This window comes from Oreochromis niloticus, linkage group LG4 (genome assembly GCF_001858045.2).
Source record: "Oreochromis niloticus isolate F11D_XX linkage group LG4, O_niloticus_UMD_NMBU, whole genome shotgun sequence".
NCBI lineage: Eukaryota > Metazoa > Chordata > Actinopteri > Cichliformes > Cichlidae > Oreochromis > Oreochromis niloticus.
Window position 1 is genome coordinate 32,246,076 of NC_031969.2, and position 13,536 is coordinate 32,259,611.

The 13,536-nt window shown below is 38.2% G+C and overlaps 2 protein-coding genes and 1 non-coding gene across 6 annotated transcripts; 2 read left to right on the forward strand and 1 right to left on the reverse strand.

Annotated features, from left to right (window-relative positions):
• The first annotated feature begins 1,767 nt into the window (after positions 1-1,767).
• On the forward strand, positions 1,768-6,284 carry LOC100702436 (pentraxin fusion protein). 3 transcript variants are annotated; one of them, XM_019357609.2, is made up of 6 exons: positions 1,771-1,900; positions 2,135-2,723; positions 4,103-4,187; positions 4,302-4,368; positions 4,881-5,088; positions 5,297-6,284. In XM_019357609.2, the coding sequence occupies exons 4-6, from the start codon at positions 4,317-4,319 to the stop codon at positions 5,700-5,702; spliced, it is 666 nt and encodes a 221-aa protein (XP_019213154.1). In that variant the 5' UTR covers positions 1,771-1,900; positions 2,135-2,723; positions 4,103-4,187; positions 4,302-4,316; the 3' UTR covers positions 5,703-6,284. The 3 variants fall into 3 exon arrangements, with proteins under 3 accessions (XP_013125272.1, XP_013125273.1, XP_019213154.1); XM_013269818.3 differs by having other exon boundaries at positions 1,768-2,609; XM_013269819.3 differs by having other exon boundaries at positions 1,768-2,246.
• Positions 6,285-9,955: 3,671 nt separating this feature from the next.
• Positions 9,956-12,117, forward strand: LOC100702166 (pentraxin fusion protein-like). Of its 2 annotated transcripts, none has more exons than XM_019357608.2 (4): positions 9,956-9,983; positions 10,088-10,163; positions 10,496-10,703; positions 11,634-12,117. In XM_019357608.2, exons 2-4 carry the CDS (start codon positions 10,121-10,123, stop codon positions 12,088-12,090), a joined length of 708 nt encoding a protein of 235 aa, XP_019213153.1. In that variant the 5' UTR covers positions 9,956-9,983; positions 10,088-10,120; the 3' UTR covers positions 12,091-12,117. The 2 variants fall into 2 exon arrangements, with proteins under 2 accessions (XP_019213153.1, XP_003442532.1); XM_003442484.5 differs by having other exon boundaries at positions 10,106-10,163; positions 11,634-12,114.
• A 1,048-nt stretch (positions 12,118-13,165) lies between these two features.
• Positions 13,166-13,237, reverse strand: trnat-cgu (transfer RNA threonine (anticodon CGU)). Its single transcript has one exon. It is a non-coding gene; the product is annotated as a tRNA-Thr (tRNA).
• Positions 13,238-13,536: the final 299 nt, after the last annotated feature.

Sequence of the window (13,536 nt, forward strand, 5' to 3'; positions counted from 1 at the left end):
GTTACTTCTCTAAAAAAGTAACTCAGTTACTTCAAGTTACTTGTTACTTTCAAAGTAACTAGTTACTAGGGAAAGTAACTTTGGTTTTACTCAGAATTCTCTTGTTAATGTGTTGCTTCCGTAACTGGATACCCAGCCACACTGCCAGTCTTCTAGCTTGCTTACTTGCCACAAGTGCACTGTGCCACCTACCAATAGAAAGGAAAAAATAATGTGCACATTTCCACGAGAGAAATCCCACGCCTGGACCGTCGTTGACCGCCGCCATGATTCTAGCCTGCTTTTTACATCCAACACAAAAACTGCAGTCGTGGTGCTTTTGATTGTACTCAGAACTTGGAAATTCTGCCTTCTGAATAGGAAGATGTAGGTAACACCAGACTGCAGATGAGCTGCATCCAGGGCTGGACTGGGACAAAACAATCGTCCCGGGCATTTTGACTAGAGACCGGCCCACCATTATAGGAAAAATCATAAAGCCTTTGAATGAAAATAAACACTGTTGTGACAGTGATGTACACTGTTCTGATGGTATATATGTATCAATCTATCAATCGTTTGTTGTAAGACTCAGATAATTATTTTTTTAAAAGCGAGACATTTTAAATGAGAATAATAAAGAAAACTATTTCCTTGTGCCCCCCTTTCCCTGTTAATGCCCTACCTGGCCCCCTGGCAACACTTTGCTAGACCCGCCCCTGCACAGTTACCAGCTGTCAGCTACTTAGAAAAGGATCCTGGTGTTATTTGTCTCTCAGAAACAGTTCATAACTTCAACTCATTCATGTCACCTAAAAGGTAAACCTGTTTCTCCATCACCTGTTCAGCTCTGATGATTCAGTAAGGACATCTCCTGGTTTCATCTGCATGTTTCCCTCTCACCAGATAACCAAACCGATATCATGACCAGCAGCTTTACAGCTGTGGCTCCAGCAAACATCAGCTGATACTAGAAATTAATATTAAATAAATTCTAACAACAGCTGATCAAGCTTAAACGTGCTGCTGTTGTTTAACGCGACCTCCGCTGGTTTCCTCTTTCTGGCGCAAAGTGGGCGATAAACAAACAAGAGAGAAAAGCCGATCAGCTGATCATTGATCAGTTTCGTGATTGAAGTAGAAACAGGAGAGAATGAGAGAAGAAGAGGCAGCTGTGCAGCGTAAACACAGCATAACTCCAGCTTTGTGTCTTTTTCATTGTAGCTGAAGTCCGGGACAAACTGTGTTCCTTTTCACCTCAGTACGAAACGCGTAATATTTTCTCTGAATACCAGACGATTCTGTTTTTTACGGGACGGTTGGCAACTCTAATAATTAACCGTATGAACAAAATAAAGTTCAACATCAGTAACATAGCACCCACCCAGCTGTATAGAAACTCCGTCATGCTAGCTAGCACGCAGTACGAAAATGTCAGCATACCGAAAATAAACTCCACCTAAACTTGGTTTATATCTGACTCAGATAGACTGCAGGTCATAACTTCTTACCTGAAGTTCAGTTCACCTGACACGCGGACCGGCGGCCGCTTCGGGTCTCTCCTCTTGCCTCCCTTTTCCTTCATCCACCTGCTGGCTTCCACCACTTGCTAATGTTATTGAATCTGTGGAAGCTCCGCGATATCCACCACACGAAGTAACGAGTAACGAGCCTATCTAAATCCCAGTAACGAGTAACGCGTTCCTGGTTTTGGCATAATAACTAGTTACCGTGCTCGTTACCACAATAATAACGTAGTTACTGTAACGCGTTACTTAATAACGCGTTAGTCCCAACACTGTTCAGAAGTGTCAACACTTTGCCAAGGGCTGGAAGAAACTGTCACCCTCAGGTGAGAGGAAATTGCTGAGGATGTTTACGAACAAGACAGAACCCATCAAAGCTCAAGACCTTTCCCCAGGTTCATTCTGAAGTCAAGCTTTATGAATTGATTTATGGACAACAATGGAGTCTCTGATTACCTGCTCCGTTTATTTGGATAAGTAAACCTGAGATATTTTCTGTTTGAAGAATAAATGATGATGCAAAAGAATGCATCTGACAGGTTTATTTTAACAACATTCGATGAATTAAGCACTTTATTCACTCAGTGTTGGGAATGTCTAGTTTTCCTGTGTTTATTTAATCCACGCAGATACAGCAGAGGATGGAGCCTCTTTGCTCTTCGGTTCTGACTGTTTGCATGTGGCGGGAGCTGTAGCCATGGTTACTGGAAAGGGTGGAGACTGAGCTACACCAGGCTTAAAGTTAGTCACAATGAGAATCACCTCGTTGTGATGTTAGTTGAGCTCTGCCAGGCAATTCAGCTAACAAGCTAGTGCTAGCCTAACACTAGCTAACATATAGCTTGTGGAAAGGCTCTCTACTTCCTGTTAGCCCAATAACACAAACACTACTCGTTAACTAAAACCAGGCAACTGTTGGAACAGCTCGCACCGGAAAACTCTTCTTCAATGACGTACTCCTTCAAGGAATGCCTGAGAACTGAACTGCTGCTGGTGGCACCCACGCACAGCAAAAAGTGGTTAAAAAATCAGTGACAGAATCCTTCTAGGTTCTTTTTTGTATGAAGAGCACAACATACAAGATAGAAAAAGATATCACATGAAGTAAGCAAACAAGAAACCTATAGACAAAACAGAGCTGCATAAAAACCTACATTCTTGCATTGTAATTCCTCTTACTACGGTTTCAAGTTAACCAGATTTATCAGACTCTTCCAGGTCAGTGTATAGTTTTTACTAATACTTTTGGTTTTGTGCCACAACTTGACATATTTGTTCAAAACAGCATAACGTTGAATGAAAATGGCATTTTCTTCATTTTTGTGATGAAGAATTGGTTAAAATCTGTTACATGTTTTATTTGTGTTGTATTGTGAAATTATTTATTTTGAAATTTCACACTTATCTTTCTTGCACATATTAATTCTGATTTAATCGATGTTTGTCTTGGATTATAAATCCATCATCTTAGTTAGATTAATGTTGTAACTGTTATTTGCAAATATTTGCAAATGCCTTTACCTATGGGTGTAATGGCATCCTGTCTGATTTAAGATGACCGATGACCTGAAGCAACGTCATTAGTTGTGTTTTGCGATGTGAAGTTTTTTTTATTAGTGTGCTCAAATATGAAGATTTATGGCACAATTTTTCTTTTCATATTAGCCAGTACTGTTTAAAGTATTTGGTATATTTAAGGTATACTTTCACAGTATCATCAATATATGTGTCCAAATTTTGGACAGTCATTTTTTTAGGAAAATTGATCCGAAAATGTTCTCAAAAATGCTGATTTGAGATAAAATGAAATAACTGTAAAAAACCCAAGACCCTATATATATTATAATATAATACAATGGAACTAAACGCCAATCATTTCGGTGAAATAATCTAAAAATATATCTGGCAAAATTCAAATCAGCAGCAGCGTCTCTTTCACAGAAACAATGGTCTGGTTACTTCTCTAAAATAGACACCTTTCAACCAGACCATTGTTTCTGTCAAAGAGACGGCGCTGCTCATTTGAAAAAGTCAAATGAGAAACTATTTACAGAAACGATTTACATGAGAAACATTTGAATTGGAAAAAAAAACACAACAGAAACAATCCAAACAGCAGCGGTGTCTTTTCTTCAGAAAACATAGAAAACAAACATTGTTTCACTACAACAGATGGCTTTCAAACATTTTTGAGGTGCGCTGATAAAAATAAGTCTCTCAGGTCTTAAGGTTATAAATCATCTTAATTTACACAAAATGCCTTTCTGTCATTTGAAATAAATGCTTAAGAAATGAAACACCCATATGTAAAGGTATGATGCAAATAACAGTTACCACATTAATCTAAGATGTTATGTAAAATCATTCATAATCCAAGAGAAACACTGATCAAATCAAAATGTAATATGTACAAGAAAGAAAAGCAAAGTCATCAGTGAACTCATGATGTGATGCTAAAAATCTTTTAAAAAAATCACAATAAATAATCCACAGAAGTGTTTGTATTTGTTAAGGCTTTGTGTAATTTTAGCATCTTCTTCTTCTACCAAAACCAATGAAAACCATCCATCAATGACAGCCTGTTATTTGCATCGCAGGACTCTGAAATGGGGAGGATTTTTGGTACTCAGGTTATAAAACCGCCCAGCTGACTGTCTGCAGTAGGACCTTTGGAGCATCACAGTACGTATACAGCTTCATTTTACTTTGTAACTTTACATAACTTAAAAAAAAATTCCCACTGATATTCTGTGTATAAAATAAAATCATGTAACATCTGAGTCTCATTTTCTGCAGGTTTGTGGAGACAAAATGAGACCTCTGATTGGCCTTTTCCTCATCGCCGTCTCCATGGCATTGGCTGGTAACTGTTTCTCTGTTCTTTTGTCCATCTCTGTGCAAGTTTTTAATTATGTCATTATTTACTTTTTATTGTTTATCTCATTTTCTATTTTTCTTTTTATGGTTTTCTTGTCTTGATTAAATCCTTTTATCTGTCATTCATCCTCTCAGTGGCTCAGATGTCAATACTTTTCATTTTTAAAGACTCATTAAATTTGTGTGATGTCAGTTAAAACACAGAACTAACAAGAACAAACATATTTTTGTACATAAACAGTGGACATAAAGAGGTGCCTCTGAGCTCTCGTGGGAATGTTAAAGACATGTAGTTTATGGCAGCCGAGTGTTTTGAACCTTTCAAAGGTTACAGGCCAAACCAACTTTATTTATAAAGTGCTCTAAGAACAGCAAGTTCTGACCAAAGTGCATAACATTATGGAGACAATAAAAATATGAATTAGTTAATACAATTTAATTACAATTAATTAGTTTACAATTTCATCAACACAAAAGAAAACTCTGTTTGCCTCTCAGGGAGTGTTCCCATTAAGACCCTGGTATTCTCCACTGCAACGAGCACCAGTTATGTTGAGATGATCCCTCAGAAGCCGCTGAACCTGACTGCGTTCACTCTGTGCATGCGGGTGGCCACGGAGCTCAGCGGCCAGCGAGAGATCATCCTCTTTGCATACCGGACTGGAAGCTACGATGAGCTGAATGTGTGGCGTGAACTGGATGGAAGGTAGGACATCTTAAAGTCAGCATCATCTACACTGTGAGCTTTACAAAAACAACATCACCCAAATCTGATCTTATTGGTCACCAATTATTATTGGTCCTGGTGTAAAATTGTTTTGACTCAAATGTAGTAAAATTATGATTTTTCATGAAACTGCCTGTGTGCTAAGACGTTTATGACTAAAGGACATATGGATGTTGTGTGTGTGCAGACTGTCCTTTTACCTGGCTGGAGGTGGTGTTTTATTTAAAGTCCCTGAGCTCGGAGCCCTGATTACCCACCTGTGTGTCACCTGGGATTCCACTTCAGGTTTAGCTGCCCTCTTCCTGGATGGAAAGAGGAGCTTATCCAAAATCTACAGGAAGGGTCACACTGTCAGCCCAGGAGGCAGGGTTATCCTGGGACAAGATCCAGATTCTTTCCTGGGTTCTTTTGATGAGCAGCAGAGTTTTGTTGGTGAGATCTCTGATGTGAACATGTGGGATGTTGTTCTGGCAGATAACGCGATCCAAGGCATGTTTGCAGGGAAGAGAGTAGCAAGAGGAAATGTTTTTGACTGGGAAAGCACAGAGCTGAGAACTAACGGGGACGTAGAGGTCGCCATTCGTGAGCTGTAGTTATAATGCTCACCCACAGAAAAACCCCCATTCTGCTGTATGAAATAATGGTTATTAATCAAACTGTGTATCAATATCACTAATGTTACTTTAAGTTTTTAAAACATATGTGCTGACATCACCTGTTTTTAATTATATATTAAATACTCAACACAGATGCATATTGTTCTAGGTTATTCTTATCACTTACTTGTACTTACTTTTAATCACACTGTCATAGTCCCATTGTTATATTATCAGAGTTTTTACAGCTTTTCTGTCAGTTATTTCCATGCAGTGAGTTTTATGAGTTTCCTTCCCCAGTCTCAGTCTAACGTTGCTGCATGTAGGTACGTGTCTAACCGCTGCATTTGTTATTTGTCTTCATTTTTACTACCCCTCCTGTCGCCTGTGTCTAGTTACCCTAATCACCCTTGTATGTATAAATTTGTGCCATCTTCCCCTCACACTTTCTGTTTTAACGTCTGTGATGATATCTTGTATGTTTTCTCTCCATGCACTTGTGGATTTGGTTTCATAAAACCTTTTACGTTTTCCTTTGTAGACTTGTGCCATCAGCTTATTAAAGATTGTCTTATTAAACCCTGCTGCCTCCTGTGTCTGCATTTCGATCCTCAGCTTTACACTCCATACAGTTTAAATAATATGCAGCTTGTGACATCAGCATATTTTATCATCAAGGGCTTAAAAAATTAACCAGACAACACAGTGTCACTGATAACACTGACTTCTTGGTCTTCAGGCTCATAAGTTGGTTCTGGTTCTTAAATGGTGTTTTTCTATAGTACTGGAGAACTCAAAGCACTCAGTGGCACACAGATGGTATAAAGGTGGTACGGCAGAAGAGTTTAGCTAATGTTTTGTACTACAGAACTGAAAAGAAGTATTTAGACTGTTTAGTTAATTAAAAGTTGTAATTGTACTGTAATTGTAATCGTATAAACATTACATTTGACAATGACTGAAACCAGCAGCACTGGCCAACAATGGGTTGTGAGGTAATTTTTTTCATTAATATGCAAATTGTCATGACCACTGATCAACAAACACTGATTAAAGATTTGATCGTTGGTCATTCCCCAGCTTTTTATAAGGTTGGGGAAACCTGCAGTCAGGTGAGACTGACGAAGTCACGTTTCTCCCACTGAAAACGCTCCGTCCAGAAAACACAGGGCTTAAATACACAGGCCGTAACGAGGGAGTGAGAAACAGGAGGGAAACACAGCTGGGACTAATTACACACAACGACGTGGGACAGACTGTCAAAGTAAAACAGGAAGCATAACACAGAAATGTAGAGTTGACACTGAGACAGAGACATGAACCATGGGACATGAAAAAGGAACCATAGGCCTGAACACCGGGAAGGCATAGAGACAGAAAACTACGTCTAAACATACATCACATGGAGAACAGAGTTCGAGCTTTACCAAGAACACAGAGGAGGCTCAGAAACCTAAAAACCAGGAACTATAAATGTAATACAAACAGAAAACCTTAATTCACAGAATAAAACTTGAACCAAAAACACAAACACTGGGTGACCCAGGACCGTGACATTTTTCATTATAAAGCTGAACCCCTCGATATAGTTTTTATTTTAGTGACAGAGCTCAAATATTTTCTTGCAGTTTGAAGTAAAATTTATATGATGTGATGAAATGGACTTACAGAAACATTTTAAGACAAGTATATCAAGTTGAACTATAGTAATGCTCTAGCAATATTATGACATTATTAAACAATGTAAAGTTAATATTACGTGTAGCTCTTTCAGTGTTTATAGTTATTAAATTATGTATTTATATGTAATAATATTATAATTCAATAACATTTCTGGATATTTTCTTTTTTATGGGTGGGATATTGTGTTATTACATGATAATAGTACTTTTCAGCAATTTTAAACCTGATTAATTTTATTGCAGCAGTGTTTGAATATATAATTATGTAATTTTGTTTTCACACATACCTTCTATTTAACATGAAAAAAACTTTAACTTACCACCTTGTAAAAGTACATCAGTTTTCACTATTGTAATTATGGGAAATTGCTGTATTTTTTATGTGATGGTAAATTTTACTGTATTTTTCTGGCACTACAACAGCTGGAATATAACAGGTTTTCTTGTTTTTTAAACATTTTTACAGAGTACCTTTGCAATGTTAATAACAGTAAATGAGACGCCTTCTGGAACAATGTCCTTTGGATAGAAAGTGGAGATGTTTGGCCATAATGCACAGCTAAACCCTCCTGGAACTGAAAGAGTGTGTACTTTCTTTTTCATTTTACACTATCATAAAGACCATAGCCTATGCATGTTTGTATGTTTCCCATCACCTCCTAGAAAAGTGTACCAATCTTGATTAAACTATGCAGAAACATTGCCTAGAGCACTGTGAGTGCCGACTTGTATACAGTGTATACAAACATCTTGTACAAATCCCACAATGGTATACATTTTTACTGTGTACTATGACAGTCTACTTGGTGCTTGATTGAATTGTCAAATGTAAAAATGTCTCAGTCAGAGTCAGAGACACTTTATTTATCTTAATTGCCCCTTGGGGATAAATAAAGTGTCTCTGACTCTGACTGAGACATTTTTACATTTGACAATTCAATCAAGCACCAAGTAGACTGTCATAGTTCAGAATTCTAAGGAGCTTGGAAAGAAAAGCGTCTGGACTTTTTTTAGGTTTCTTGAAGATGTTTCATCCGAGAAGCTTCTTCAGTTCTAAGAGTAATTGGTGGAGAGTTCCAGATTTTAAGCCCTATGGGAGTGTCCCCCAAGAGGGTCATGGACCTCATATTGATCCTCTACCTAATCACATGAGCTAAGGTGTGAAAATGAGTGTTGGTCACAATCAGAAAAAGTTTGAGTTGAACCCATTGTGAAACTCCCCCTATCATGGGATGTACTGAGATCAAATGGCCCAGGATGTGAGTGGGCGTTAAGGCGTCTGGGCAGGATCTCAAAACTGGATTATAGATGCCAGACAGTTGGTGTCGTAAGCCCCGCCCTCTGTTCAAAGATGGCCAGGTGCCATGTGTTTATGAAGTGACTCTTTGGTTTCTCCAGTGTAGAGGTCTGAGCATTCCTTGCTTCACTGCACAGCATACAGTACGTAGTTTAGTTTGTGTTTGGGAGTTTTGACTTTGGGTTTCTCTGATAAACATGAATTGATCAGAGAAACTCAGGATAGTCTTCTCAAAGCACGACATCCCAGCTTTTATTTAGAAACACAAGAATACAAACACTGATGATCAGGAGCAACAATCCCAAAACTAGTAAACTCAGAGAAACGTGGAACAAGGAAACACACAACCATGAGGGAAAACACCATAAACAAAAAAGTGTGGAGTTTTTACATAAATCCGAAGTTGAAACCAAAAGGACTTCGAGAACTCACAAAACACAGAATGAACCTAAAGATTTTTAGAACAAAAACCCAGAACTAAAGCCATGAAATATAACCAAAGAAACTTGAAAATAAGAAACTAAATACCAACAGTACAAAACCACCATTCAAACATAATCAAAAATTCTAAACTAGAGAAAACCTAAAAATCAGAAAAACTCGAAGCCCTCGATCCAGGGACCAAGGAATTATAAAGGTGTGTCAAAATGTATGGTACATTTTGACACACCTTTGCTATAATCATTATATGTGCTATGGTACATATAATGATTGTAGCATTGTATGCATATTTGTTTGTTCCATATCTCCCGCATGTAGACCGAGGGGTTTATTAGTATATAGTAATATAATTCATGGAACCAAATTTTAATCACGCTGCATCAAATGAGCATCAGTGTCTCATTTACAGGAAGAATTCAAATAAGAAACATTTGAATTGCAAAAAAATACAACAGAAACAATTCAAATGAGCAGCAGTTTCTCTTCTACAGAAACTATTGTCTGCTTTTCTCTTTGATAGAAATCTTTCAGCTGGACAATGATCAGAAGCTCATGCTCATTTGTAAAATTCAAATAACCATCAGTGTGTTGTGAACAAAGAATTCAAATCAGAATTTTAAAAAAAATATTTCCTTTGAAATAAATGGCTAATAAATAAAAGGCCCACAGGTAAAGGCATAGAACTTTGCGTAATTTTAGCAGCTTCTTCTACCAGGACCAATAAACACCAAAGCTTGAAATCAGTAAGGAAGTTTAGAGAGCTGCAGAGATGTTATTTGCATAGCAGGAATCTGAAATGGGCAGAGTTTTTTAAACCGCTCAGTCGTCTGTCTGCAGGAGGATCTTTGTAGCAGCTCAGTATGTATACAGCTTCCTTTTATTTTGTAACTTCATATGACTTTTTAATAATCAATGCTGTGTAAAAATTTAAGATTGTATTAACACATGAAAATATCTTGAAGGAGTCTGATTTCCTGCAGGTTTGTGGAGATAAAATGAGACTTCCGGTCATCCTTTTCCTCATCACAGCATTGGCCGGTAACTGTATATCTCTCCATGTTGTCCTCTTGTGCACATTTTGAGTTATTTCATTATTTATTTTCTGGTTTTCCGTGTTAACATAAAATACATTTATCTGGTATTCAGGCTTTCAGTGGGAGAAAACACAGTGTTTAAACACTGATTTCAGTAACCTTCACTTTAAGAATTCGTAACATTTGTGTGACACCTCTGTTTTTTCCCTGCCTGTCAACTTAGTTATACTATACTAATTATTTTTATACATAAAAACACAGTTTTGCCACAAAGTTGTTTTTTTTAACCATTTCAAAGTTTTAATAATGTTTTTTATTAATTTTTCTGCCTCTCAGGGAGTGTTCCCATCAAGACCTTGGTTTTCCCCACTGAGTCATGCACCAGTTATGTTGAGATGATCCCTCAGAAGCCGATGAACCTGACTGCGTTCACTCTGTGCATGCGGGTGGCCACGGAGCTCAGCGGCCAGCGAGAGATCATCCTCTTTGCATACCGGACTGGAAACTATGATGAGCTGAACGTGTGGCGTGAACTGGATGGAAGGTAGGACATCTTAAAGTCAGCATCACCTACACTGTGAGCTTTACAAAAAAAATAAATAAAACCAAATCTGAAAAAAGTTCCCACCCATATATTTCATGTACACTAACTTTATTCTGTTAATGGAGGCATGCTGGCATAGACTCCAGGCCTCCATGACCCTGATAATGTTCAGAGTAAGAGAATGGATTGGTTTCAACAGAATGTGTCAAAATGAAAATTACAGATGGATTTCTCCTGTACTTACAAATCTATGAGGGAAAAACAGCCCAAAATATGTGGTTTATTAAATATACTGAAGTCATTGTGGAGCACAGTCGGCTGATTCTGTGGGGGTTAGGTGGTTTTTACGGTGGCCCTGAGAGGCCAAACGGACTGCAACTTAAGAAAACACCAACAATAAGAAAAGTGCTGCAAAAGCACACAAAACACAACGGAAATAGGAAAAACAAAAACAGAAATAGGAATAAACAGATTTCCAAAAGCACAGGGGAAGTGTTTCTGAGAAGATAATAACCAGACGGACCAGTTGCAGGAACCAAAATATGCTAAGAATTGCGCTGGGAGACACTTAAAAGAAGTGGAGGATCTGTCGGTTTTATGAGGAAAGAAAATATGAGAGGTAAGTGTGTTAGCCTAACTGTTAGAATAAAGATCCGTCATCAGTATTATATGAATCATGAGCTTAAAACACACTTACCTCGCATGTTTTGGTTCCTGCAACTGGTCCAGAAACACTTCCCCTGTGCTTTTGGAAATCTGTTTTTTCCTATTTCCATTGTGTTCTGTGTGCTTTTGCAGCATTTTTCTTATTGCTGGTGTTTTGTTAAGTTGCAGTCTGTTTTGCCTCTCAGGGCCACCGTAGGGTTTTACATTAAGCTGCCTGCGTGCAGACTTATAATGCTTTAACATGCATATTGTTTGTGTGTGCAGGCTGTCCTTTTACATGGCTGGAAATCCTGTTTTATTTAAAGTCCCTGAGCTCAGAGCCCTGCAGACCCACCTGTGTGTCACCTGGGATTCCACTTCAGGTTTAGCTGCCCTCTTCTTGGATGGAAAGAGGAGCTTATCCAAAATCTACAGGAAGGGTCACACTGTCAGCCCAGGAGGCAGGGTTATCCTGGGACAAGATCCAGATATTTATCTGGGAGATTTTGATAAACATCAGAATTTTGTTGGTGAGATCTGTGATGTGAATATCTGGGACGTTGTTCTCCCAGATAGTGTGATACAAGGCATGTTTGCAGGGCAGAGAGAACCAAGAGGAAATGTTTTTGACTGGGAAAGCACAGAGCTGAGAATTAACGGGGACGTAGAGGTCGCCATTCGTGAGCTGTACACTCCTGTATGGGCTCAAAATGTGGTCATAAATATTGAAGCTGACGTGTGAGGACTCACAGTGTTTATGATGCTTTTCACACACGCTGGACCACAGTAGCGTTCACGCTTTGTTTTTTTCCTTGTGAATAGCATGGCCTTAAATGACTCTGTAGTTATTTATTTTTTACATGTATTGACACTTGTTACTTATGTTTTAATTAAAGTTTCTGTTGATTGATTTACTGATTGATATGTTTCCCTGATGGCCAATTAACATCAATCAGAGGACTCATTTTCATTTTACGTTGTGGGACAAACAGGGCCCAATTTGAACTTAAGTGGCCAGAACAGTGAAACTACATAATGAATGGGTAAAATTACAAAAAAGTGCAGTTGTTTCATTGCCCAAACTGTGTAATGTGTAATCATAAAATATTAATATATTAAATATATTAAAAGATCACAAAATGCTTTGTTTCACAAAAGGATGACAGAGTATGAAACAGAAACAGACAAAAGTTATGCGCTCCTTCACATTTTCCAAACCTGTCCTGTGGGCGGGAGTCTTTGCCAGTCCTGCAGGCTGTATGTTGGACATCCCACCCAGTAAGAACATACAATCCTTACCAAGCCAGTATTCATAGTGAATTCATATATTATATATAATTGCTTACATGCATATTTCCAGGAATTTTTTAACAGTAGGATAGGCAAAAAAGAAGAACGGGAAGTAGTCTTTTAAGTAAAAGTCTTTTACTCAAAGGTCCATGGATGAGTGTCCTCTGTTGGGTCGCGATCAAGTTAGACGTTAAAAAATATCGTATTGCTTTGCGTTGAATTGTTTTCATACAGTTTGAGTCATTGTCACTTTTTGGCTGAATCCGAGCAGAGTACATGTAAACCCTCTGTAATCTACTGTTCATATTGCTCCCTCTTGTGGTCTTCTGAAGCTTTATAAAACATGAAAAGTTGTGTCCACTTTCGAGCTGTGTTTATAGTTTATTTCTTTATAATTTCATTTTCGTGGGGGTTTTTTTTTTTTTTTTTTTTTGGTCTGATTTTCTTTTGTAATACTGTTCGACAACTTCAAGAATAGTATTTTGTTTCCACCCCCAAAAAACGCAGTCTATAATTCCCAGTTTAACAGGCACGGACGGGGTTCGAACCCGCGATCTTCGGTTTACGAGACCGACGCCTTACCACTTGGCCACCGCGCCTGGTAATATAAAATTCGCAGTGTCTGTCAATTTGAAGGTACGGCGTGAACGATGTGTGACGTAAATGCTGAGATTTCATTTGACTGTTTCGCCGACGGAGAAGAATCACGATTCCGAACTCCGTCCAAAATCTGTTTAATTTTGGCTTTGTCATCAACACACAAATGCACGTCATATTAAAAAGGCCAAGGACGGAAATTCTTTAAAACTGAGATAAAATATCCTGACAACATCATGTATGAAGCCGAATGTCCCAGTCGAAAGCATTCCTGATAAAGACATGTCTCAGGTTATGATTT